Genomic DNA, 26,503 nt, shown 5'->3' with positions numbered 1-26,503 from the left:
TGAAAGCTGCAGATGCACACAGACCTTCTGCACGATGTAGCAGTAGAGCAACGTCGAATACTAATTTATACAATGCAAACTTACTTTACCACAACTTGGCAGAATGATGTAATATTGCTTTGTATGTCATGGCAACAAAAAATAAAGGACCTGCTTCTGATTTCTCTCTGACAACATAAAGCTTTGTGCTCTGTTCCAAATTACGAATCATGAGGTTTGGGCGGCCATCAGACGCCAGCATGAACTGACAGTGATTTTCTTCACAGTTCTTGACCACACAGATTTCATGGCCCAAGTGAAGTCACCTTGGCATTTCAACCCTGATGGAGGTCTACTGTGCAAAAGCACGGCTTTGTCAGGGAGAGGTGACAGTGTGTGGGAGGTTTTGCACCTTCTTTGGCATTACTGTTATTCTCTGCACATGTGTACCATGAGTGCTTTTCGACACAGTGGAAGTACCTTGGAGTTGAGGCGATAAATGCAGCTATGCTTTGGATTCAGTTTTGTACAGGTTCCAATTTGGGCATTTTAAGATCAATCTTGCAAAGTGCAACCACCAGCACCACTTTATACTCTGATTAAAAGCACATCAGGAATGCACCACAGGAAATTGGAAAAAGCCACAGTTTAAATATGGCCTCCTCTGTATGGGTTTACCTGTGTGAGCGTTTTTACCTTGCTGGTGACACCTCCTGCCGTGCACCTCTGTGGTCAGTTTATGTCCTGCTCCTATTCCGAGCAGTAAAAGGAGGAATTTCCCTGAGACAGATGGTGGATGACGTAGCCTTAGTCTTATCATCAGCAGAGTCAGAGCAGCGTTATGTGCTCTCTACCCCCCACCTTAACCACCCTTCACTCGTCCACATGTCCCTCTCCCCTAGCACTTCCAACACTACCACGCAGAATACTACAAGCTATTAATCCACACAACCATACAATATCGTGAGAGCATACATTTTCGGCATGGCTTGACCCAGTAGGTATGAAACCACGGAAACCTTGGCAGTGTTTGAGAGTAAGGATTGTTCAGGACACTCGGCATATGACGACCAGCAGGACATGAAGCTCGGCCTGTACAGATTGGTAGAAAGGGAACGCTTCCAGTGAACCATGTGGAGAAAGACACAGAAACTAACAATCTGTGATACAGGATTAAACCTGAGAAGAGCAACAAATAAATAAAGGAATTGGCGTATTATTTAAAGTAGGACTTGTTGTGTTATGTGTAAATTAGTATTGGTTGTCAATGCTGACTTACACTGCAGAGGGTCCAGAGCTCAGTCCTTAGGAAACAGAGTCCTGCTGGCTTTTGTTCCTGCCAGTTAATCAGGGATCGCTTTACACCTGGGAGGCCAGGTGAACGCTATGAACACCAGTTAGATGGGAAACCAGCAGTCGCCTCGTCTGTAGAATATAGAGGAAAAGACTGCACTGAGCTAAATGTTAATGTGTTTCGTTCCTAGCCAGTGAAAACCATGTATGTCCAGATGTGATAATGTTTAGAGAAGTTAAAGGGTTAGTTGCAGTCACAGAAGCAGCACTTGACCAAATAATGCATTCAAAGATGCACTGTTCTGTTTTGGAGCAACGTCAAGCTGGCGCCAGATGTAGGAACGGACACACAAATGTGCACATTTAGACAATAAAACCAGTGGTGAAGTCAATGTGAGAGCAATGTGCTTTGTTTTATATAGTATTAAAGTACCAGTCTAGAAACTGTGGCATCGCTGTCATTTCTCATAACTCATCCTGAACTCTGGAGCATATATATACATTAACATTTAATTTGAGGTGGTCAGACATTGTACCAAACCTCAACAGGCCCAAGGTGGGAGGTATGTATCTGCATTTCAACCTCCTGGACTTCCAAACATTGCGTTTTTATCCGCAGAAATAAGTCAAATTCTGGAAGCTGAAGTCGCTCTAAGTGCCGTTTACTGGCTGTGACCATTTGTTCCATCAGTGGATTTGATAATGTTGGAATAAGCAGCATCCTAACTGCTCTGGTTTCAGGTTAAAAAATCTGCCAGATTCTAATGACAGTGAGGATAAAAGCACCAGCCTTTGTGTAACCTTGAGTAAAACCTCAGTGGGCGCTCTTCTGCTGCGTCTTTGATCGACACCACTTTCAGCTCGACCTTGAGCTGTGTTTCAGACAAAGTCACCGCTCTGTTCCCTCCAGACCCTCTCTGCTTTTCAAACTCATATCAGCACAGGGTGAAGACACACACCTGCAGAGAGAATGAGTTCTGGTTTAAGATCCAACAGACCAAATGGAGTAACACAGTTTAATGGACCTGCAGTGGACATCATTTAATTTTCATGGAAAGTGGGTGTCTGTGTATGTGTATGTGTGTGTGGGTTCGCGGTGCAACTTTAAGGGAATCACTTCCAATCCTCCAAGGGTTTGGCGATGATGCCATAATTCAAGCCATTTTATGCCAAAGTGACATATTGAAGAGGGCGGCCATTTTGGACATTGTTCAAGAAGGAAGCAGTGAAGGTCAGCTGTTGCTTTTTGCCCTCGCCAAAGAATTACCATTGTTCTCACTGGGCGGAGTAGCCCAGCATGTTGAGTCAGAGAGCCAAGTAGAAAATTAGTGGTTATCTAATGAGGAAAAACGTCACCAGAGTTATTTTAGGCAACAGTGGTTCCTTTATGTAATCAGCTACAATTATATAATTTTTATTTTAAATAGATCAAATTGTGGTGAGGGTAAAATAAAATTAGCAGTAGTAAAAATACTATTTAAAGGCAGTGAACAATATTGCAACAGGAATTTTTGTTAAATTTTACTTGGCCATTGGCCATTTAACCAGGCTGTGTTTCAAATTCAAGCTAGCCAAGACTAGCCTGTATGCTAATGCTTTCAAGGTCATGAATGCTGCATTTACTTATAAATACATCTTCAGTTTGAGTTCTGTATTTATCGTGGAGTAGAAGGCGTTCATTCAGGCGTCCATGGCCAGTTCATTTTCTGCACATATGATGCAAAAAACTCTCCCTGGCTGAATCATCAGTACAAAAGATGAACAACTGTGTTAGAAAATATCTGGTGGTTTTATAAAAAGTCAAATTTGTAAGCTTGTGTACACAGAAACCTAAGGAGAGAAGACAATCACAGCTTTAAGTTATGTTGCATGCACCGCTAGTGGCAAGCTAACGCTAAACATTACACTTTGTAGAAGCCTGGTAAAACTTTTAAATCTATTTACTATTCACACACTCTGATGCAAAGCTTTCTGACGTAGCTACAGGTCTCTGACTGCTTTATTCTCCATGGCAGTACTAACGCGTAGGTATTGTATTTGCCTTACTAAACTGACAGAAAAACATTATTTATTAGAAACAAAGTTGGAGTAGTATCATAATATTGTTGTATAGTGAGTCTGTTTTTAGGAAGAAACTTTCAAATAGTAATGTATATTGGGAAAAGACGTTTCTCATTCCACTTGGCAACTTCTTAGTTCGCTGATAAGCTAACTTGCACTCAAAGTACCTGTGGATTCCTGGCTCCTCCCACTTGTGTTTCAGTCAACCAATCAGATTATTCCTGTCTTCAGAGCAGCTCTGCCTCTAAAAAGAGTTTGTGTCGCTAAAAATATCCAATTTGCTAATTTCCCTGTAGCTCCAAAGAGAGTCCCACTCAAAATAGGAGTCTTTTAAAAACTTTCACGCCTCAGTGGATGAGTTGATTAACTACTTTATATATATATATATATCTTTATATTTCATTGGGCCCCTAAGTTCTTTAAAAAATGCTTCTGTATTTTGACTGTTCAACTCTCCTGACCCGATCTAAACAGTGTCGTTTGATGTTAAATCGCCATAGATAGTGAGGTCGGCACAGTGATATTGCATAATGTAGGTGCAAATATTCAGGCCAAACAGATGACTCATTTCCTCACAGCACAGTCACTGCAGAGGTAAAGAGAGAGAGCCCATCTGTAGTGTGCATGTGTGCAGTTACTGTGCTGCTACCTGTGTTAGAAACAACCCTTTATGTATGTTAATATGTACATGTAGGCTACATGTATTTGTTTTTCACTTTTCAACATGTGTTTGTATGTGTTTCCATATTCACCTGTTGGTTTGTAGTGAAAGGAATTATGTTTCTGAGCCGTTTGGAGTGTACTTGCGAAAACACTTCTCATGTTTTTGTTTATATGTCATTGTCAGTGGACAGGCATATGTTTATGAGTTTATGTTGCAAGAAAAGAGAAAAAAGTGGATTTTTTTTCTGCCTGACTACACAAACTTCCCCCAGTACATCTGCAGGGGTTGTCAAGTCAACGGTGACTCAGTAATTTCTTGGCCATGTGCTCGAAAAACTTGCTTCACAACCCAACTTACGTCGGATAGAACAAACTCTGCAGCTTCTACCGCTCCTGCAGCAGCAGCCATCAATAACTTCACGCCCCTTCGTGTGTCACGGCAGCAGGAGGCGTCTCTTTGCATCAGCGTCCACCGGGCGGCTCGGCAGGCCACAACACATCACCGATTCCCTTTGCCCTCAGCTCAGACAGACCTGCCACTGCCTCTGTGTGTGTGTGTGTGTGTGTGTGTGTCTGTGCCAAGTGTGCAGCTGCTGACCCTTACAGAAAGTTCTGGATGCTGCTGGGCTGATTGACCTGCTGTCCTGGCCAATTCCTGTGTCTGTCCTCCATCTGTGCACTTGCGCAAAGTTAACAAGTGCAAACTACATATTAAAGGTCCCACATTTTAAACTTCCAGTGTTTAATTCGAAATGCTGATAAATGAGAAGATATATTTATGGTTTTAAGAACCAAAAACCATCTCAATGTAGTTTTAGTTCTCCTCTCTCGGGTTTTCTCTAGCGATCTAGTAACAACAGGTCAGTGAGCCAATCAGAAGAGAGGAGGACTGAGCCTCTCTTCTGATTGGCTGACTGTTTTCTAAGAAAACATGTCCTGCAAGGTTGGATAGTGGGTCCAGGTGGGTGGGGCTTTGGGCATGGCTGAGAGCGGTGAGTGGTTTGTTGTAACATCACAAAGTCCTGACAGCTTGTTTTGAGGAATACAGGCTGTGTGCATTTCTCTGTGGACTGAGCGCTTTGATGCTTTCACAGTATTAATATAGAACCTAGACCTGCGTTATAAAATACATGGAAATCTCACCTTATACAATATTGGACCTTTAATTCAAACTATCACAAAAAAATGTTTTTTTAATTGTTTATGGTTTTTGGGGGGGAAACACTTTAGTCCAACAAGGGTTAGAGGGGGGCTGATATCTACATAGGCTATCTATTTTACAGTACAGGTGACTTACTCTAGTCTGTTGTGCCAGTGATCTATAGTAACAGCATGCCAAAGGAGGATGCAGCATTCAATATGTCCTGATCCATTATTTGTCTGATGCAGTGACTCATATCGTACCTGCGAGGCAGAAACCTTCGCAGCACTGTGTGGAGGTCCATTAGCTTGTGCTGTACATCATTTACTATTGCACAGTGCTCTACAAGTCACACTGCTAATGGCAGACCATTAGTGCAAGACTTTCCTTGTCATTTGATAACAAAAAGTTTTCAATTAGTCTTGTAAAAGGTTTGTACAGGTTGCAGAAATAGAGAATCTCCCAATGTTCCTTGATACGCTGATAATATTTTCTGATGGGAAATATTAAAGTAAAAGCGTTTCTTTCTCTTTGTTTTTTGTGTCCTATTTGCATATTTGCCCTTATTCCTATGACAACATAATACTAAAACAAGTCCTACAGAGCAAGGAGCAGGGAAAGTCAGTAAACATGACATGTTGAAAACAATAATTTTTACCAAATATATTTGAAAGAAAATAAAAACAAGGCAGATGTTAAATCTTTCCATCGTAAGCATCCCTCATATTTTACAAACCATCGTCCGAAGTATATCTACGCAAAAAAGGCTGAATGTTGATCTGTTTAATCATCGGACCACTTGAGATCATTGTCCTTCTGTCCCCAGATCTCAACAACTGACCAGGTGAGTAAAATGTTTTCATAACCAAAAAATATGAAAATAACACGAAAAAAGTCCCTTAATGTAATTTTTTTATGTTGGGTTAAAGGTCATTTCAGTCTCAGAGGAACTCCCCATATTTTCAGGCTGGATGAGGCTGGCAGGATGCCCGCTGGTGTTGTTATAGATTCTTGGCATTGATCTAGGCTGTCTGTGTTCTGCCAACAAACCTGTAGGATACAGCTTTATTTACTGTCCAATATATTTCAGTTTGAAAAGGCTCCCGCTTCACATTAACATTGAACAGAACGAAACGGACAAAGGTTCAAGGTCAAAAATCAACCACACTCGCTGGCATCAACCTATAACCAACACAGTATGTTACATAAGAAATCGGTTATCTGAGAGCCATAAAAACTTGTATCATAAAATAATAACACCTGTGCGATCAGTGAGTCAACTGCAAATTTCAGTGAAAAAGAGCAGCGACATTCTCTGCAGAATAATGATGATAAACTGTGCTACATATGCATTCACAGCTACACAAGTACACACAGGCACACGCATTCGAGAGGGTGCTCCATAACGCTAATGTGTGCTAGTCATCCCTTTCACCATCGCGTGTAGTTGAGTGTCATGCAGCCTCAGCGTACGCTATTAACTGCCTTCTAGGTCAAAGCGTGAATCGGTAATAAGCATCAGTACCTCTCACGCAGCGCGGCATCTCTCAGCTCCCCGGCGATGCAGGTGGAGTGTTTTTGATTCCCTGAACTCTCCACCAAGATCAGGGGTAAAAAAAATAAATAAATAAAAATTTATAGACGTAATTAGCACAGAGAAGGAAAAAGAGATGATGTGTTTGTGTGTTTAGGTTCAGAGAGGCTCATTTGTCTGCAAGGATGACTGAGCAGGATTGCCATGTGGTTTTAGTCTGCATCTGTAACTGTGCGTGCCTGTGTGTGTGTTTATCTGTCATGCCGATGGCAGTCTAGGGAAACCATTTGTATTATTTAGTAAATATTGGTTTACTAACTTCCTCAGTTAATTAGCCAGTCACATGATATCACTCACTGGTTGACACGAGGTGAAGGGTGTTATCATTAAAACCCAGTTAAAAAAAACAAAAAAAACAGAAGCTCTACATTATAATGGAATTCGCACTGATCACAATGAATATAAAATAGTGAAGTTTGGATCATAATGAATACATGTAATCCTATCAGTTGTACCGGGAGGATGCGGCAGGAACAGTGGATAGGAGACGTCCGTTTTTTATCCCTTTGCAACTAGTTGCCTTATTTAGCTGCTAAAGACTCAGATATTCCCCTCGGGAGTTGGTGGAGTCCCAAACAGAGCTAAAAGGAGACATAGTGCTCAGAAACATGATGAAAAAAAAAGACGAATGCTAACATATCCATAGCTATTGGATTGGGGGGTTGGGTACCACGACATCATGCACGTTGATGAAAGACCCTCGAGATATAAATGTAATGTGTTGATCACTCTGAGCCCAGCATTAGGTTCAGCACCGAGTTCACACTAAACAGTCGCAGCCATGAGCGAGTGGCTTGAAGAAAAATGCCACCCCTACTCGGACAATAAGAAACCATACTGATACCTAAACAACTTAAGTGAGCTGTCATTCAAACAGTTGATGTTTTGGCTTTTTGTGTGTCATGTATAGGTGTGCGTTCAGCTATGTAAGTGGCCATTATCTTGCCAATGTTTCTGCATAGAGAATACTTCGGGGACTTTCATGTTGAAAATGAAAAGCTGTGATTGACAGGCACGTTGGCCACATGGGGATTCCCTCTGCAGTTGTTGGACCGCCAGCCCCCGCAGGCTGTTGCAGGGCAGAAAACCCCCACAGATCGGAGAATGTCAATCTATTGTCATTATTACATAAGGGAGAAATATAGTTCAGCGCTGCACAAAGGGCGTCTGGGCGGTTGTAGACATCAGCAGCCAAGAGAACCCAACAAACAAAGAAATGTGAGCTTTGAATCCATATGAGAAATGAATATTAAAATTATGGTGATCCTGTAATTTTTATTTTTGCATGCTGATAATCTTGTTTTTGTTTTCACACACATCACTCTTCAGCAAAAAGAAATGTGCTTGTATGGTTGGTTAAGATTTGTAGTAGTGCTGGTTGAAGTGTTTTTGGATCTGGATGGCCTCGTTAACAATCATTCATTAAGAGGCTGTTGAAGTTTAACGAGCAGAGGCAGCATCTCTCGGTAGATCCTTTAATCCTTTGATAAAACTTTTTACATGTGGAATCATTTACAGTTTTTACAACCTACCTTTGAATAGAATGTGATTAGTTCTTGAAATGGTCTAAACCGTCTTTGGATCTTATCCTGGAACTGACCTTTTATTATGGTGGTCTGGACTGCAGCTCTTCAACCTTCCACAAATGTTCCAATGGTATTATAAGCAACTGAGTGAATAATCCTGCTCCTGATTAGTGCCCCCAAACAGAAGCAGAACTAATTCAGGTTAAAAGAAAACTCCCTTTTTAATTGCTGCTGATAGTCCTGACTGAGCGGCTTCATATGTTACAAAACTGGATCTTTTGGACATGGTTGCAGTGCTCTGTAACCGGAATTTCAGAAAACGCCCCTTGGTCGGTCGCTGTCACTTCACCATGATTATAACACAAAAACACCACACACGGTGTGACATGAAGACCTTCAGGGTCAATTGCTGGACCATGATGACAAGTAAAATATCAATACATCAATCATCTCCAGTCTGACATTCCTTTAAATTTGCCCCCTCAGCAGACACGGGTGGAGGACTTGTGTTTGTGAAGAGAAGGGTTCTGGGTCCTCTTTTTTAATGGTGTTTCAGAAGGTGTTACAAGAGCAGCGACATTCACAAACATGCAGTCATCTCTGAGCTGAAGCATCCAGTATAAATACATAACTGTTTGTTATTTTTGAGACTGTCTTCCTGTAAAAAACAAGGTCGTTTGTGCAGCAGGTTATTATGACCCAGGGTTTTGTTTTGTTGTCAAGCGACATCTAGTGGCTGTAGTGGCCTGATTATGACAGGCGCAAAGGTAAAAGTCTGGTGACGTAGTAAAAACAAAGTCTGTGCTTGGTGGAGGTTGTGGTGGATGGATGGGTCAACAAAACACAGGATTACAAGTTAGCCATGTTGTTATTATTGTAACCATGACAACAAAGATTGTCTAATGTTGAAGAAGTACTTATTTTAATCCAAGTCACAATTTTTTCCTAAACCTAACCAAGCCATGACCATTATTACAGTAACCATCGCGACGAAGGCAGATGGTCACTCTTGGTATGTTTATTATTGTAACCATGACAACCAAGGTCCGGTGCGCCTGCTATTTCAGGAGAAACTCTTATGGATCGTTGAAGGTTGAAAAAACACGATTTATACTGTTCAGGTTGGAGGACTGGTTGTTATTTTTAGTCTCAACATCTGGGAGAAGTGATACAGGAAAGAAATGCAGATGTTAAAAGTTGCTATGCTGCAGTTATTCCACCGAACTCAGGAGGTACAAGGAGAAGCAAAGGATTGGCTAAAAATGACATCACTACAAGCCATGACCAAAAGACATAGTAAGTAGAGATATAATTCTTTATTTGTTATAAACATTAAATTTCGATACATAAAATGATAACCCAATAAGTAAACGACTTATTGGGTTATCATTTTATATTTATGACCTAATGCTAATACAGTTTTTACTCTAAAACATGGATATCTGCACCAGGCTTCAAAGCACCGGTTTTAGCTCTAATAGTAAGAGCTGAGTTCATGGCTGTAATTTTAAATTGTCAACAACAGTACAGTTGTTACCTGGGTTGTTATAGAACAGCTTGATGTTTTAGTTTGTTTACTGGGCTGTGCTATAAACTGTAAATCTGTATTAAATGCAGTAGGGGTTTCTTAGCTTCTTTCTCTCTCTCTCCAGTGGATTCATTCATGTCTGGTCACACTCAAGCAAGCACTGGTCGTCCAAAATAGCGTTTCTTTCCATTGTGGATAACATGATGATCTCAAGCAACATGTTGAATCAGCTCCGGAGCCAGAGGTGTCAGCTCAGCTGGGTCCAGTCACTGACCTCAGGAGCTTAATAATTACACAGATGCTAATTTGTCCTGTTTTCAGTTGTCAGCTCAGAGATAATGAAAGTTTGAATAATAAACAAGATCCCTGAGAGCAAAGTGAAAGTTTATTTGCATCTCTGTTTGAATTAGCTGAATAATTTGAAAGTTTTATCTGATTGTTTCCCCTGAAGATCTACCAGCAGGCTCTTCCTCTGAACTAATTAAAACACTTTGCTTGTGATAACAACTCTCCTTGAGGGAAAACTGGTGGAATAAACCTTTAATGAAAAACTAATGGTTAAAAGATTTTGTTGTATTTAACATAATTAAAAATTAACAAACTTGAACTTGTTTTTAATTGAACTTTTTCTGTTCAACTAAGAGTGACAGGTATTAATGAATGATGTCTCCTGCTTATGAATCCCACATATATTAGGAACTTTAACCATATCACCACTGACTGTCTTATTATCAAGTGAGATATATGAACTTCGGTTCATAGCGGATGGCAGCAGTAAAGAGGGCGTCGTACCGGACCACTGTGGTGAAGAGGGAGCTGAGCCGGAAGGCAAAGCTCTGGATTTACCAGCCTATGTTCATGAGCTCTAGGTAGTGGCCGAAAGAATGCGATTGCGGATACAAGCGGCAGAAGTTAGATTCCTCTGCACGGTGCCTGGGCTCAGCCTTAGAGATCGGGTTAGGAGCTTGGAGTAGAGCTGCTGGTCCCTTCACGCTGAAAGGAACCAGTTTGATGTGGTTTGGGCATTTGGTTAGGATGCCTGCTGAGCGCCTGCCGTTGGAGGTCTTCCAGGCACATCCAAGTGGTAGGAGGCCTCAAGGTAGACCCAGAAAACACTGGAGAGATTATACATCTCATCTGGCCTGGGAACACCTTGGGATTCCCCCAGGGACTACTGCTACTGGACTGGACTACATTGCTTGATCTGCTGCCACCGTGACCCAACCTCGGATCAGCAGCAGAAAATGGATGGATGTATATAAGAACGTTAAGATATCTGGCTGACTGTGCTGTTTACTCAGTTTGAAATGTTGCAATGAACTTGACCATTCTTGTAAAAATGAAACAAAAATTAAAAATCATGCGCTCACAGTCAACATTTCAGTCCAGATTTGGGTTTAATCTGGTTTGGCTGTTGTTGAGTGGCTCTGCACCATAAATGATAAGAGCCACTGTGCTGTGCAGTGGAGGTGTCTACAGTGGGCAGATTTCATTACTGCACATCAATTCATCAGGATTATACAGAGCCTCCCTTCTTGACTCGTTTCTCTGAGTTGCATTTAAATGGGTTGATATCCACCAGAAAACATTATTCTTACATGCCAAGTCAGCTGAACGCCAGTTAAGTGAGAAGAAACCCATTTGAATTGGTCACGGACACTGCCCACCCATGCGCCGCGGTGTTATATGAAATCCAGCAGGAAGCTCGTGTCATACAGAAATTACATGTCATGCTATCTAAGCTTGTGGTTAAGTGGTCAACTCCTGTAAGGTATGAAACATGCGCACAATTGTGGGAAAAAGCATGAATATTTAGGACCTATGAAAATCCAATGGCCATGTTTTGATAGTTTAAATCAAAGAAGAGTGATTACATCAACTGCACAAAGACAGTGTGTATGAATCTGTCCCACAGCTCTTGGATGGAGGCCATGTCTGCAGCTAAAGAAGACGCAGTCAATGCCAGGCTCATTAGCAGAGAGTGGACAGAGCAAGATGGATACGGAGGGGAAGGAGGGGGAGAGAAAAAAGGAAGATGAGAAAGATGAGCAAAGACGGAGGACATGCAAAAGAGGGCATGTAGAAGCCATTGATTTACAGATGTTAGGTTTGTTTAAGTACAAGCTTCAAGGGAGGGGATGTCCATTATGTGTGGAAAAAAAAGTGTGATTCGAAATCACAAAAGAAATCCCCACACGATGCAAAAAAATACAAACAAGTGTCTTTTTCTTTCTTTGAACAAGTAAACAAATAGCAGTCCATACACCAGGGGGGTTTGTAAGGTCACTCTTGAGTCATATATCTTCATATTGCGATATTCTCCAGGGTTCCTCTGCTAATCCTAATTAATCCTTCAGGATAATTACGTTTTATCTCCTGTGTGACCGCACAACCAGAAAACAGGGAACCACCTCGTACAGTGCACGGCAGAATACTGTTTCACAGTTACACTATCAATATTGGTCATGACACTTTACACTCAATGCATGGTTTTAGCATAACTGCGTCTATTACTAGGACCACATTAGCTAACATATACTGTATGTGTGTGTGTGTTTGCTGTTGCTGTGTAGGAAAACTAAGATGACTGGTAATAATATTTTCTCAGTTAAATGATTTTCTAGCAATGTGTATATGAGTTTACTGTCATGATATTGATAACAAAATTTGTTCCAAATTAAATTGCAATTTTTACAAGATAATTAATTCTATGTTACTAAGAGACACACATCAAGCTTTCTGATGGCAAATGAAGTAAAACCTATAAACAGCTGATTTCCTTTCAATCTAAAGCTTGATCTCTGTTAATTCCCTAGTTACAGTTAACATTAATCTGAACTCCAGATCAATACCAAAATACAACGGAATCTTAAGCCAAAAAAACTGGCTGAAATTCCTCAAAATTTCAAAGGGCAAATCCAAAGAGCAGCAGTGGCCTTAATGTCCGAGAAATAGCTTCTAACTGATGCTGATTCCTGGTTCAATTCTCTGATCTTTATTACAACAGTTCAAGTGTGTTCGACCGAAAAACGTCAACGCCCATCTGCTCCACTGGTCAGAAGATCAAACTGAGAGAGGTATTTGTGCTCAGTAAATTCAATGCCCTGAATAAATAAAGGTTAAAACCACATCATTGTCAGAGGCACCTAGACATCACATATATCTAATGTGCCTTAAAGCTGCTTCACATCGTCTCAAAGGGTTTATTTTCATTAAAGGGGCTTTTTGTACGTTTTCTCTGCCGTTGAACATGGTTTCTTGTTTCTTGGTGAGTAAAGAAATGATGTTTGATGCTGAACTCGCAACGTTCCTTCTACATTATCACATAAACAGCTGCCAATGCTAATGTTAGCTATGTAGCAATAGCAAAACTTACAAATAGCTCCATTGACAATACAATTGGAGCAAAAAGTTGTTTCATCATTTCATTACAGAGAACAGCTTCAACAGAAAACTGTGAGGTGAGAAGAATCCATATATATATATATATATATGAATTCTTCTCAGGTTTATCCACTATTATTATTCAGTGTTGTTTCCTGTTTACAAACACACACACACACACACACAAGTTTGTTGTCTTACATAGTGTTTACATGTTCTTCCAGTAGATGTGTGTGGAAGGCTTCACTGCAGCTGCTCTCTGCTCTGTTGTGGTTTGGTTCCCCTGCTGTGGTTTTCAACCGGGGGGGAGGTCTGTCGCATCCCACTGATTACGACCCCCTGTGTGTGTGTGTGTGTGTGTGTGTGTGTGTGTGTGTGTGTGTGTGTGTGTGTGCGCGCACGTATATGTGTGTGTGTTTCTGTGCATTCTTGGGTATGTTAATCAGTGTGTCAGAAGGTTTGATTTGCTGCATCAACCATCTCTCTTTCCACGTTACTTGGGTGTGCGTACACATGCGCACGCGCACACACACACACACACACACACACACACACTTTCACTTTATCATCTAATGCCAGCTAAAGCCGACTACTAAGGCCACCCCAGTCTCCCTTGTCTGTTTGTCACACACTTTGCTGCTCTCCCCTCTCTCTCTCTCTTGCACACACACAGACACACACACGCACACAGGCACACACACACACACATTCCAGTTTCCCCTGTGGCTGCCTGATTGAGGTTTCTGTGCCTCGCCCTTTAGATTTACTGTAATCGTCGGAGGAAGGTAGGGAGGAAAGAAAGAGAAGGAAAGTTAAATTGAAGGATGGAAGAGCAAAGAGGCGATAGAGAGAGTGATGGAGTAAAAGGAGAGAGGGTTGGGGGGGTGTGGAAGCATGGGAGGGGAGCGATGAGGAAGTAGGAGAGGTGGTGACGGAGGGTGGAACAAAGGTAGGGAAAAAACGTGACTGAGAAGCTGAGGAAGGTCAGAGGGAGGAGGAGGGAGTGTTCGAGGGAGATAGGAGTCGAGGAAAGAAATGATGAATGAAGGGATGATTAGAAGTAGGGGGCAGTAAAGAGGAGAAAGAGAAAAACTCCGAGGCTGCCGAGGACAGAAAACATCTCCCATTAAACAGAGATTACAGCCTCTGCCGGTCCAGAGTGCTTTGCGACTTTACAACCTCTGCTGTCAGCCGCTGATGATATAACACCCAGTTTTAAAGATCAATTTGTCACTTTTCATCTCCTCCTACACCTCATTCTCCTCCACCTCCTCCTCGTCCTCCTCTTCCTCTTCTTCCGAGGCCGAAGGCAGAGATGCCAGAGGAGGAGGTGGAGGAGGAGGGAGGAGCTGGAGTCGTAGTCTCATGGAGAGAAAGAGGTGAGAAAGCTGACTTCTATTTACGAGCACTTTTGATGATGTCATCTGCAATAAATCCTCCCCTCTCTCTCCCTGCACTGCTTCACGTTCTTGCAATAAGAGCTCTACACACACACACACACATACAGTGCTGTAACTGCCCGGCAGATTGAATCAATTCCTCATTTGTCCTGACTCCTCTCTCTACATGTCTCTGATAAGCTACGGCCAGTGCTTCCAAAACTGAGGTCTGGGGACTCGAGGAGTCCTTTAAGTGGTTCCACAAGGGTCCCGGTCAATAAGACGGAAAGCTCCAATTCACTTTGAATTATGTTATTGAACCAGACATAGACCAGTTATATGGCTACTTGGCATTACTAGTGACCATTTTCCATATCTTAGACATCTGCTACAGTTGTAACCTTTCCTGCAAGTCTCACTTGGCCCTCATTAGCAATTTATATGATTGTTGACCATTGAAATACATGTATTCCTGGTGTGACCACACCCACAATGACAGCTGTGGGCTGTTGCACTTGCAACCTGTGTCGCACAGGTTGTGGAAAAAGCATGTTGTTGCCACTAGTTGGCGGCACAAGCAAGATTATTTGTGTAGTGAGTCTTAAATATACATAAATGGTGGTTAATGGGCTGAAACTTTACAAAAGATTAGCAGGGTCTTCGACTACATCTCAGTACAGACTGTTGATGCTCTCCTTGGATGAGCCTTCTTGTATATCTGCTCTGAGGTCTGTCATCTGGGGGTCACAGACACCAGAGACTTTGGGAACTTCTCATCTTGGCAGTAAAGGTCATGGGTGACAGAGACGAGTGCTTCATGCGTGCCTGGTGAGACGACCTTGCTCTGCACTGTACGAAACAGACAGAATAAAAAAAAAAAAAAAATCACGGCCTAGATGGGAGCAGATGGAGTGTGAGTTTCTCCTCAGAGTGTAGACAGAGAGAGAGAAGTGAGATAATAGCCCACAGCTAATCCACTACACACTGAAAACTCATTACTCCTTAAGAAGGAAACAAAAAAAAAAAACCCTGCTCCCCAAGATGGAAAGAACGTGCTGCCTAAGGTGAAGACCTTGGCACCAACGGCCTGGTTTCCCTCATGTGTGAAATCTCTTTTATGCACAGTTCAGCGGATTTGACTTCTTGTCTTTATTGACGAGGATCTTTTGTATGAGCCCGGCGTTGCCGCCCGCCGCTCCCCAGGACTCCCGCTAGCACGCTCACCGGCAGCGAAAATACGTTTTTTTATATTTATTTATTTTTTCAGGCTTTTTGTGCCTTTATTGTTAGTGCAGGAGAGAGAGACAGTAGAGAGAGGGGGAATGACATGCAGGTAAGGGCTTGTCCGATGTGGGACTTGAACCGGGGCCAACTGCAGCGAGGACTGTAGCCTCTACACATGGGGCGGATGCTCATCCAACCGAGCTACTCGACGCCCCCAAAAATACGTTTTTCAATGTTCCTGAATCAATCTGCTCCTTCAGGAAGCCGTCACTGGACAAACTGAAGAGGAGCAGGAAGACCTATCTTGTCCTGTGAAACTGTAAACACTGGAAAAAGGCAACGCACTGCAGCAGCGTTGTGGTATTATTGAAACACTGAGAAACACCAACATCAACATAGTATCGATAATGCTTCACATGTCGAACAGAGTTTTTACGTCGTTTGTGTCGATATTTGGCCACAACTAAACCACACACACACAAGGCAGAGGAGGCTTCACATTCAGTGGCTGTTCAATGAAGTGGCTCCTGCTATGCCTCATGCTTTTACACCAGCACTGTGCAGATTCAGTGTGACATGACCTCAGGTCCTCTGTCACCTCCAGAGGAAACAGTGACGAAGGCGTGTGCGTGCTACATGAAGTCATGTAATGGAGAACAGGTGGTCAAGCGATGCATGTGTGTAGCTGGGAGTCATGTGATGAAATGGAAACCACCATTATTCCATCCCAAAGGATTTAATTTCACTGACAGCAAATACACACATTTACGACTCAATTATCAAATGTTCTTTCATAGAATTAGATTTAAATCAAATCTAATACTGAAATTGCACTTTTACTTATATTATACCAACTGAGTGAAACAGAAAACTGAGTATGTGATATAGCATTTGTGTTCTTATTTAGTCATGAAATTAAAGGTTCCATAGTGTATAAAGTGAGATTTCCATGTCTTTTTTGATTATAGATCAGGTCTAGGTTCTTTATTAATACTGTGAAAGCATCAAAGCCTCAGTCCACAGAGAAATGCACACAGCCTGTTTTCAGAAACTGAGCCTTGAAACAAGCCGTCAGGACTTCTTGAACTTTGTGATGTCACAACAAAACAGTCACCGCTGCTAGCCATGCCCCAAGCCCCACCCACCTGAAAATATACAAAAATTTACATTATGAGATCTTTAAGTCTTAGCTGCCTAAACCTCAAACTGGACTACGATTACATGGAGATCTCATAAGTTCTCCTACCTCTCTTTTACTTATATCTGGGTATCAGGTGGCACATGCACAGCACTAAGGGTTTCACTACAACATAGCTGTGTTGCACCCACGCCTCCGCACATTATTTTTCATTTTATGGCCCACTGATGATTGTTTGGATCAACAGAAAAGCAGTGGATTATGCTCAAAGGTGAGTGGTGCACTGCGTCAAGTTTAAGGCAAATTTACTTCATGTTTAAAAGAACCAAAGTTTAACTGTTGTCAGGAGACGGGGTGTGAACTGTACTCTGTTGTTACATCATCCCCTGGCTCCGATAACGCAACAGTTGCAGCAGCTTTGTAGATTTTAATGAAGCCATTTTGGAAAAGGCAAAGTGTGAAATAATGTGAAATATAAATATTAAAGGCCATGAAAACATGTCATAGGCCATGGAGGTTTTACATAAACACGATTTTCTGCCGAAGTCAGTGCTGTTCACGGCGATTTTAAGTGGCCGTGGCCTGAGCTGACTTTGGTGCACCAATCAGGATTTAGCAACACGTGAGGTTGGATATTACCAATCGAATATGATAAAACCACATCCACACTGTCCTGGTGAAGCAGCTTAGCTTAGTTTCGGACTTTAAACTCTTAATAACTTACACTGCTGATTGTTTCTGTTTGAGAACCACAGCGAAATTTCAGCACAGAGTTTAATCACCTCATGAAGATACCAGCAGCAGCAGCAGCAGAGCAGGCTTTTATTTTCACCCTGCTCCGTACACACACTCACTCTAAGGGCTCCGCTGTGGACAAAATCATGCAGCATCTCAGCTCTGTTAAAACCACTTAGGTCCTTTTACCTTCTACCGCACCATCTGCATATTCATACATGATAACAAGTTCATGCTCCTTCAAAATTCATTGCTCTGTTATGATAATCTCATGTCCAGGGAGTCGTTGCAGCACAAGCAATTAGAAAATCATTCACATGCCTGCATGCTGGAATGAAATTATTGAAGATTAGATTCTGCTTTGATTATCTTGTTTTCCCTTCAGGTGGAATGTGTGGACTCAGCATGTGAAGATCAGAGTCACTGCAGCATCCAGTCAAGAGGAGGCACACACAGCCTGATTAACGGTATAAGACTGAGCCGCTGCAAAGACCCTGTTTTAACACCTCCTGGTAAGCAGGTTGCACTCACTGGAACATGAAATGGCCTTGTGGCCACAGCGCTTCAGTCTACGTTACAAATCACCAGCCTGTTACAGTAAGTTGTACTCAGTGTTGCCCCAGGGGTCAACTGCACCATGTGTGCAGGGAGCCAGCAGCAGATGTGAAGGAAAAACACACACACACACACACACACACAAAAAAAACATGAAATGAGAAATGAAATATTAACTGCACCTTTCTAAAACTGAGGAGAGTAATGATGTGTGAATTTGTGCAGCAAATTGGGAAGGCACCGAATATCAAAAAGTTTGTGACAGACAAAATAACACCTCTGGGAAAAAGCACAGGGCATCACCGGACGTGCTCACAGATACAGGCTGGAGAAAAAGGTCAGACTTACCTCCCAACGCTTGTTTCATAACGAAATTCATGACGATGGCTTTTAATTCCCTGCCTTCCTTATCCGAGCGATGTTACATTCAATAGTTGCAGAAAAGTAGAAGTCCTTGGTTGCCAGATCTGAGAAAAAATTACCAAAAAAGATGTTTCCCTCATGAAAAAGAATCAATAATACTAAATTTAATAATCCTATAATTTAACAGTTCATCAAATAAGACAGCAAAAGCAATGACTATACAGCATATACCATACTGGAATAATAATGACTTAAATGCCCTTAGGTACAAACTCACTTTAGGCTACTACAGACACGTTCCTAATTAAATATTTAAAGATTGTAGAAATATTAAAGGATAATTTCTGAAATGTTACAGTTACAACCTGCAGTCACATATGAGCTTAGAGGCTGTGCATGTGTGATAGGCACGTTTCTTCAATGCGACAACTGAAGGACACAGAGGTCAGTGGTTCAAACACAACCTCAACACAACGGAAAGCACAGCAAACATCTAAAATCTACTGACCAGATCAGCAGCTATGGCTCATTGTCTCCTTGCAAATGTGGCGCTTTTTAAAGAATCCGGAGAGTTGTGGGTGTTTGGTGTCATGCAGTGACGGGGAGTGTATGTGTGTGTCACGACAATCAGTAATAACCTCTATGTGGCCAAAGCTTTGCCCGCAGTCAGGCGAGTTTGGAGAAAAAGTGCACGGTGCCAGTCCTCAGCTTTGCAGGACGGTCTGCTGCCATGCATGTGGACGCCGGACTGAACCACTGCACACTGTGCATTTTTGCCTGATCATGTGGTAAAACTTTCCATTCTCCATTGGAGGGACATTGGACACAGCCATCCCACCCCGGCATCAAAAAAAAAAGAAAAAGAAAGCTGTTCGTACAGTGCGTTAATTAAGCAGCAATGCAGACTCATGCATGCGTGTTTACAGCTAAATGTGCGGTGAATGTGCGGTGAATGTGCGGCAAATATGTTCAAAAACGACCCGATTGCGCGTTTGCGTGCAAAGAGACAAGAGGTGGTGTGAAAGCAGAGATACACATGCACTTCCTCGTTCTGATCAGAGGCTGGTTTCAGCACCACCACGGCTGGACAGCTCCCCAAACCGTTGAATTAACACTGAAGGAGCCGAATCAAGCATCGATTTACCTCCGTCCGGCGCCTGGATGAAATCCTCCTCACACACTCAACACACCAAACAAGGATCAAGAGAGCAGAGCTGGAGCCGCAGCCGCCTCCGGAGCGAAGTTATCCTGCAGCAGGCAAACAGCAGCACGGGCTAATCTAACTGCTCGTCCCTTGCATCTCCGGCTGGCTCCCCGGGGCTGGAAAAAGGACGTCCTTGGTGCTTCCTACTGCCTGCCGCTTCGTCTTCCTGCACACACACTCACTCACTCATACACACTCACACACACACACGTAGAGAGAAAGAGGAGGAGTAGAATTGGGGGGGGGCGGTGTAGTAGTGGTGGTGGTGGTTTGCGGAGGGTGAAGCAGCTGCCGTTCACACCGTGATGGGAAGGAGCGACTGAATCACATGGAGGGCTGGAGGGAGAGAAACGTCCCACTAACGTTCCCCTGACCGATAGAGAGAGATCAATTATTCAGCCCTGACGCTGGATGGCTGCTCAGTCCTACAGCCCGCCCCCCTTCTCTGCAACGGGAAGAGGGACTCGGGAATTCACTTAAAACGGTAGAGCAGAATAGAACAGATACTGTATGTGGTGGATACGGGGGGAATATGTTGTCGCTTGGTGTCTCTTGGTTTTGTCTGTGTTGCATTCGGTTTGCATCCAGGTGGAGCAACGTGGAAAATCACAAAATGTTCCAATGGGCTTCCTTTCATCTTTCTGCAGGGAAAGCTTGTGTGTCTGTGGTGCTTGTTAATGTATGGTGATCATATCGCTCTTTATTATATTTATATCCCATTGTTGCACTATAGTATTCAGAGACATCAGAGCATGCCAGTGGTGTGCACGGACTGTGAGGGACGGGGGCAAACTGCAAACACCTTTTCTGGGTTAAGTTATTTTTACATTGTGGCACATCAGAGAGGCATCAAAACTAGGCCTATGGGAAAAAGAGACACGAAAGTGTGCTGTTACGCCCCGGACATATCCCCTTGTTTACAAAAAAGGTTTCAAATAAAGGGCATTTTGATGAAAAAGTGGCCCTGTGCATGCCAACATGCTCCCATTAGGGACAAATGCCAAGTCAAAACAAATGTTAAGAAAGTTTTTGTTGCATTTAAAAAACACCTAATACTGTTTCAGGATAAGCTGCACTTGGTATCACTGCAACACAACAGGGGAGACAAACTTTTAAATATCCCATATTTTACACTTTAAAGGCATTTTATTTTGAAGTTTTGATATCTATAAGAAGATATGTGGTTTTAAGAACCAAAAACCATCTAAGTGTAGTTTTACATCTGCTCTCTCAGGCTTCTCTCTGGAGCTCTAGTAACAGGTTAACTGTTGGCTGACTGCTTTCTGAGTGACTGAATAAAAATATAACAGATTGCAGGAAAACACTCAGAGAAACCAAATCCTGCAAGGTTGGATGGTGGGTCCAGGTGGGTGGGGCTTAGGCATGGCTGTGTGTGGTGAGTGTTTCATTGTGACATCACAAAGTTACAGAAGCCCTGATGGCTCGTTTTAAGGCTCAGTTTCAGAATACAGGCTGTGTCCATTTCTCTGTGGACTGAGCGCTTTGATACTTTCACAGTATTAATATAGAACCTAGACCTGCCAAAAAAGACATTGACCTCTCACTTTATTCAATACGGGACCTTTAAAAAGATTTTAAAGTGGCCTCCTAGGCCATCATCAGCAAATGTCTTTCTAGAGTCTTAAATTCCGCTCCAGGTGAAATGGACGTCTTGTGTATTTGACATATTGATTTTGTGTGGGGCTGTAATCTGACTGTAGGTTTTTGGAGTTTAAACAATGCTTAGTCAAGTAAAAACATACATGCCCATGGCGCAGGGAATACTGGTGATGTCTCACTCAACCCAGTCAGGGCCAACATGATATGATTTTCACTGAGCTTGTTTTAGTCTGTGATGTCACTTGAGCCCTTTTCATTCCCAGCTCATGACAGTTTTTCCCGATCTGAATCTTTCTTGCAAGGAGGTTTAAAACTGATCTTTTCAGTGACACCAAACATAATACAATATTAAACTGTATCCTAATAGATGATAGTTCCATAAATTTATGCAAAGCTGTGACACTAAAATTTCACATCTTACACCCTTTCAGTTGTATCTCATTTAGACTCCCATGTACTTTGGTTTGGTACTTTGGAGACCCTTCACTATTCAGTCGTGTAGCGGGTACTTGACATGTTTCCTGGAATTAGGCTGCATGTAGAGAGTTTTAATCCCTGCTTTCATTTTTATCTCACCTCTCGGTAACGAGAGGTTGAACAGTCTTCCAAACTCAAGGTAATTAGACTTCATCAGTTCTCCCAACAAGCCAGGCTGAGTTTACTCAGTCCCTGCTGGTGTAAAATGATGTAATAAAAGCAAAGGGTACCGCCTGCATACAGCTGTTGTTTACAATTCTTTTCTTCCAGTTAAAGCAGCACAGGGCAAGATTTTTATATTGAAATACACCCATGTTATTCTTAGAATAAGTAGGACTACATCAGAAAAGGGTTGAGGTAGGTTAAACCTGGTGTGTGGTTTGGTCATCAGTGGAAACGGTTGCACATAGGAGTCCAAAATTAAAAGGTTACCATTTTTTTTAAACCCCTCTGATTACAGCCATGACCCTGGTCTTATGGGAAATTGAACTCTGAAACTGAGCCAATGATAAAAAGGCACAAACATTTTAGAAATGCAAGTTTTGGTTTTTTTTTTTGGCTTAAAAAGTGAATGTGATGTTTGTAGAAGCACATTTTTTTTTGCATATAAAACTCGTTGGAGCCGCAAGTCTCCAGCTGTTGCACTGATGTGATTTTCCTAAAATGGTTTACACACATAAAATCAAGAGACTTAGTGCTGTCAAGGTTGTGTGAAGACTGAGTCCAATAAAGATAAAAAAGACACCTAAAGCAGCACAACCAAGGACTGGATTTACCAACATCAAGTCTTTTCCTTCTCTCATCCCTCTGGTTCCCTCTGACATAAAGCATTAAAGACCATCTGTGTGGATTAGCATGAGCACATGCTGTATTTCTTACTGATGTCACCTTTATGGATTTCTGCAGGTCCTTAAACTTCAAAGTGACCTCTCCTTTGCATTTTTCACAACATGCTGAGTACAACTTGTACACAGGCCCTGCGGTGGCTTTTTGTCTGGTTTTTCTTTCTTTCTCAAGTGGCTTTGTGCACTTGTTTTAGAGAATGCAAACATTAGCATAATAACTTTGACTCATGTCTTTAATTTACCACTGGTCACCTAAACTGCAATGTGAAGCAAATATAGGTTATGTCGTGCAAATAAAGTTTATTTTTAAAGAATGTAAAATGTAAATGTCTAATTTCTTTTTTTAAAATATGATTAGATTTTACTTGATTGATGATTTGGATGAATAGTTCAGTTACATACTCATGATGAGGTTAACAGATCACATCAGTACTGAGAAAAAAGAGTATGTTGAGTAATTTTGTTGATGTGCTGACAGATCTGTATTCTGTATTGCATTCTTTGGACATGATGAGTATGAAGCTGCAGCTGCTTTCTGTTCATTTCTATTAACTTCAGCTGTCACACTACAGTAAGGTTGTTGCCACAGGTCGCCCCCCAGGACGCCTGTTGGTCGAAGCAGAGGCCATTTGCATCAATCCACCAGCCTCCATGTGTTCCCTCCATCAGCCTCTGAAATGACTATTGATGGAGATCAATAGTAACTTACTTTAAGTGATTTTTTTAAGCCATTTCTGTCATGGCAGTATTGCACACCCTGCGGGACTTTGAATTTGTTTGATTTGCATTATGTGTTCTGATCTTCTGATTTTTACTGATCGGTTATAGAGCTGTGAGTATGAGTAGAGCGTGTAGCGTTGACCCTGCAGACCTCAGGCTCTCTGGTGTTGGTGGTCACCCTTGAAGTTAGTGTATTTAGCCAAATGATGGTGAAACTAATGCAAATAGACAAGAAAGCAGCAGCAGGTGCAGTTTGACAAGAAATATCAAACATGACATTTTCTTCCTGAATCATTCACCTGTTCAGTCAATTGATTCCAAGCATTCATTTTCACAGCAGAAAGAAGAAACGACGCTCACTGTCTGATTTTTGCTGAAAATCATAGCTTATTATTTTCTTATTACATTTATACATTGTACATTTGTCAGCTATGGTCAGTCGTTACCCATTATGTATTGTAAATTAGATGGCTAAGTTTAACGAACAATCTGCCAATCTGTCATACAGCAAATATACTTTTTTTTTATCGTTTTTCAAATGTTAACACGGGTTACAAGCAAGTTATAAAACAAAAAAAAGTCAAACAAACAAGTCTTAAGTAAAATCTACGATTGTCTTTACATTCATGACATCTTAGTGCCAACAAAAGTATTTTAAAGCCAAAATAGAGTTAGCGCACTTGTTCATGTTTTCTGTGTATCACACACATGAATGCTATCCTAGCAAACTGTGAAGATCAACTGTGGTGGCTGCAACAGTTCCCAGTGCAAGTTCCCAGTGTGGCGTATTTTTTCATTGATGAGCAGAATAAAAGAATGCCAAGCAGAGCTCTTTGAGAAAGGAATAAAATAAAGTTCAATATTAGAGTGATGGGTCTTGATTGTGACCTCACACAATAACCCTGGGAACTCACTTTGATAAAGCAGCAACAACAGGGAAGTCTCACCTTTTCCTGGACGTACTTTTGTTGTGAGGATGAGCACAAAGACACAAACACACACACTATCACACACTCTCCTCTCTCTCACACATACTCCCCTGACGTCTTGTTAATGCAATTCCGGCCAACTCTAATGTACTATATTCTCTTTTCTCTCTCTCTCTCTCTCTCTCACTGTATCTTCTCTTATGACACACACACACATACAGAGAGTGTAATGATACATCTTTGGTTTCCAGTGCAGGCAGAACAGCAATGCTCGCTCTGACTCACAGGCATCAGACGCTCCCCAATGACTTGCCAAAGCTGATCTGTGCATTTAAGTGGCAAGGTGGTCTGTTAATCAACATGGGAAGCCAGCAGGACAGCACTGACGTATTGTTTTTATTCCCAGGTGAGGCTGCTGATCTGAACTCAGCCCGCAAATTTCCCCAGAGGATGAGTTGTGTGACCTGGATACTGGAGGATGATGGCAAACGCTATACTGTTTGTGTTTGGTTACTGTTGCCAAATGTCCTCCAAAACACAAGAAGATATATATATATGTATAAGAAGGATATATTTCTTATATATTTCTATCGTTAACAAACCTCATTACATGTATGAAAGTTCATCAATGTAAAAAGTTTTCACACTATAGCTCATCAGTGCCAGCAGCTTATTACGACCAATAGTTATATTATTATCATTATTATTGTTAGGAAGACCTCTAGTGGCCGCGGCCATTATGATGTCAGGTGACGTAGTGTGAAGAGCGACAGGGGGCGGTTGTGGTGGATGGATAGAGCAACTAAACATGGGATTTTCACACAGGAGACCACTGTGTGTTTCCTGTGTGAAACCACAACTGTATTCGTATCCATGACAACAAACCTGAGCTTAATCAAATCATTTTCCTGCCTAAACCACACCATGATCGCTTCACAACCTTTACCGAGTGGTTATTATTGTTACCATGATGTAGAAGGCCAAGTGCACGTGCCACTGGTCTGCTCTTACACATGGGTAGGGACAAACAACTACAACAACAAAACAGGTCTTCATCAGTGCGTCCTGTATGCAGTGTCCGAGCACGGTCAGGTGGTTGAGGGACAGGTAACAGTTGCTCTAGTCGTCCTTTTAAAACTGGTGTGTTTTAAAACTTCACTTTACGTTAAAAACAACAGGAAGTAGTGTTTACAGTGAGTATGTTATGATTAGGCAGCAGCTCTCCCTCATCTCTAGTGTTTGCTTCTGTTTATTCCCCCCTTCCCTTATGTCTTGTTTGTCCCCTGTTGGTGTGTGTGTGTGTGTGTGTGTGTGTGTGTGTGTGTGTGTGTGTGTGTGTGTGTCTACCAGGGCGTGGCTTCCTGTTTCTCTTCTCCCGTCAACTCACCTGTGACTCATCAGCTCATCAACAAGCAGCAGCATTTAAGCCCTGACCCCTCACTCTGTTCTCTGGCACATTGTTCAGTGCCTCTGTGATGTAACGCTATGGCAACACTCCCAGGTTTTCTCAGTGACTCTATCTAGTAAAATGTGTTGTGGTTTCCCCGGTCAGTCCTGTATCTACCTGTGCTGGTTTGCCTGCTCAGCCCTTGTCTGTATGCCAAACTCCAGCTCCTACCGCTTCCACACCCTCACTTGCCCTGGCCCTTGCCCTGGCCTTGCCAACACCTAACCCCTTCCACCACCTTGGGTCAAATCAATTACCAAGTCTTACCATAAACTTCTACTGTTTGAGCTTTTATTCTTTCTTTGCCTCTGAGACCCACATTTGGGTCCACAACTTTAAAAGACTGAACTTAACAGAGTAGTCTTTGTGTACTCCCCTAAACCCAAGTCTTAACCCTAAATTAAAAAGTTAACAAACACTCACAAACACACACACAGTTCTCTGCAGATGATAAAATCAAAATTCATCAGTTCAATGGAGCTGCAAGTCACAGAACCTGCCAATATTCAACACACAGAGCTTGACACTTTACCAGAGATAACTGCTGACAAATAATCCCCGCTGTGTCAGTCCCGTTAGTGTTGTAGCTTTTTATTGTGTGTACACCAGGAGGACTTGAAGCTTCATTAATACACATTCACAGTGACTGAGCTTGCATTATTAAACTACTCACCATGAAGTGCTGCTTTGGAGTTGTG

The 26,503-nt window shown here is 42.1% G+C and overlaps 1 protein-coding gene across 4 annotated transcripts in view; it reads right to left on the bottom strand.

Moving 5' to 3' along the window:
* Nucleotides 1-20,095, bottom strand: part of LOC111232471 (complexin-2-like) — a 58,345-nt gene extending 38,250 nt beyond the window's left edge. The window contains exons 1-2 of one of the 4 annotated variants that reach the window (XM_022760009.1): nt 19,708-20,095; nt 18,549-18,667 (exon numbers count right to left, since the gene is read on the bottom strand). In XM_022760009.1, coding sequence (XP_022615730.1) covers nt 18,549-18,579 — 31 coding nt within the window. In that variant the 5' untranslated portion in view covers nt 18,580-18,667; nt 19,708-20,095. Of the gene's footprint in view, nt 1-18,548; nt 18,668-18,928; nt 19,031-19,071; nt 19,142-19,201; nt 19,283-19,707 lie in introns of those variants that run through there. The other 3 variants (XM_022760013.1, XM_022760011.1, XM_022760012.1) reach the window with 3 other exon arrangements.
* Nucleotides 20,096-26,503: the final 6,408 nt, after the last annotated feature.

Source organism: Seriola dumerili, unplaced genomic scaffold, assembly GCF_002260705.1.
Source record: "Seriola dumerili isolate Sdu_G_001 unplaced genomic scaffold, Sdu_1.0 BDQW01000331.1, whole genome shotgun sequence".
In the NCBI taxonomy this organism is placed as follows: domain Eukaryota; kingdom Metazoa; phylum Chordata; class Actinopteri; order Carangiformes; family Carangidae; genus Seriola; species Seriola dumerili.
The sequence above is the reverse complement of the archived record's forward strand: the minus strand, read 5'-3'. Positions and strand labels throughout refer to the sequence as shown.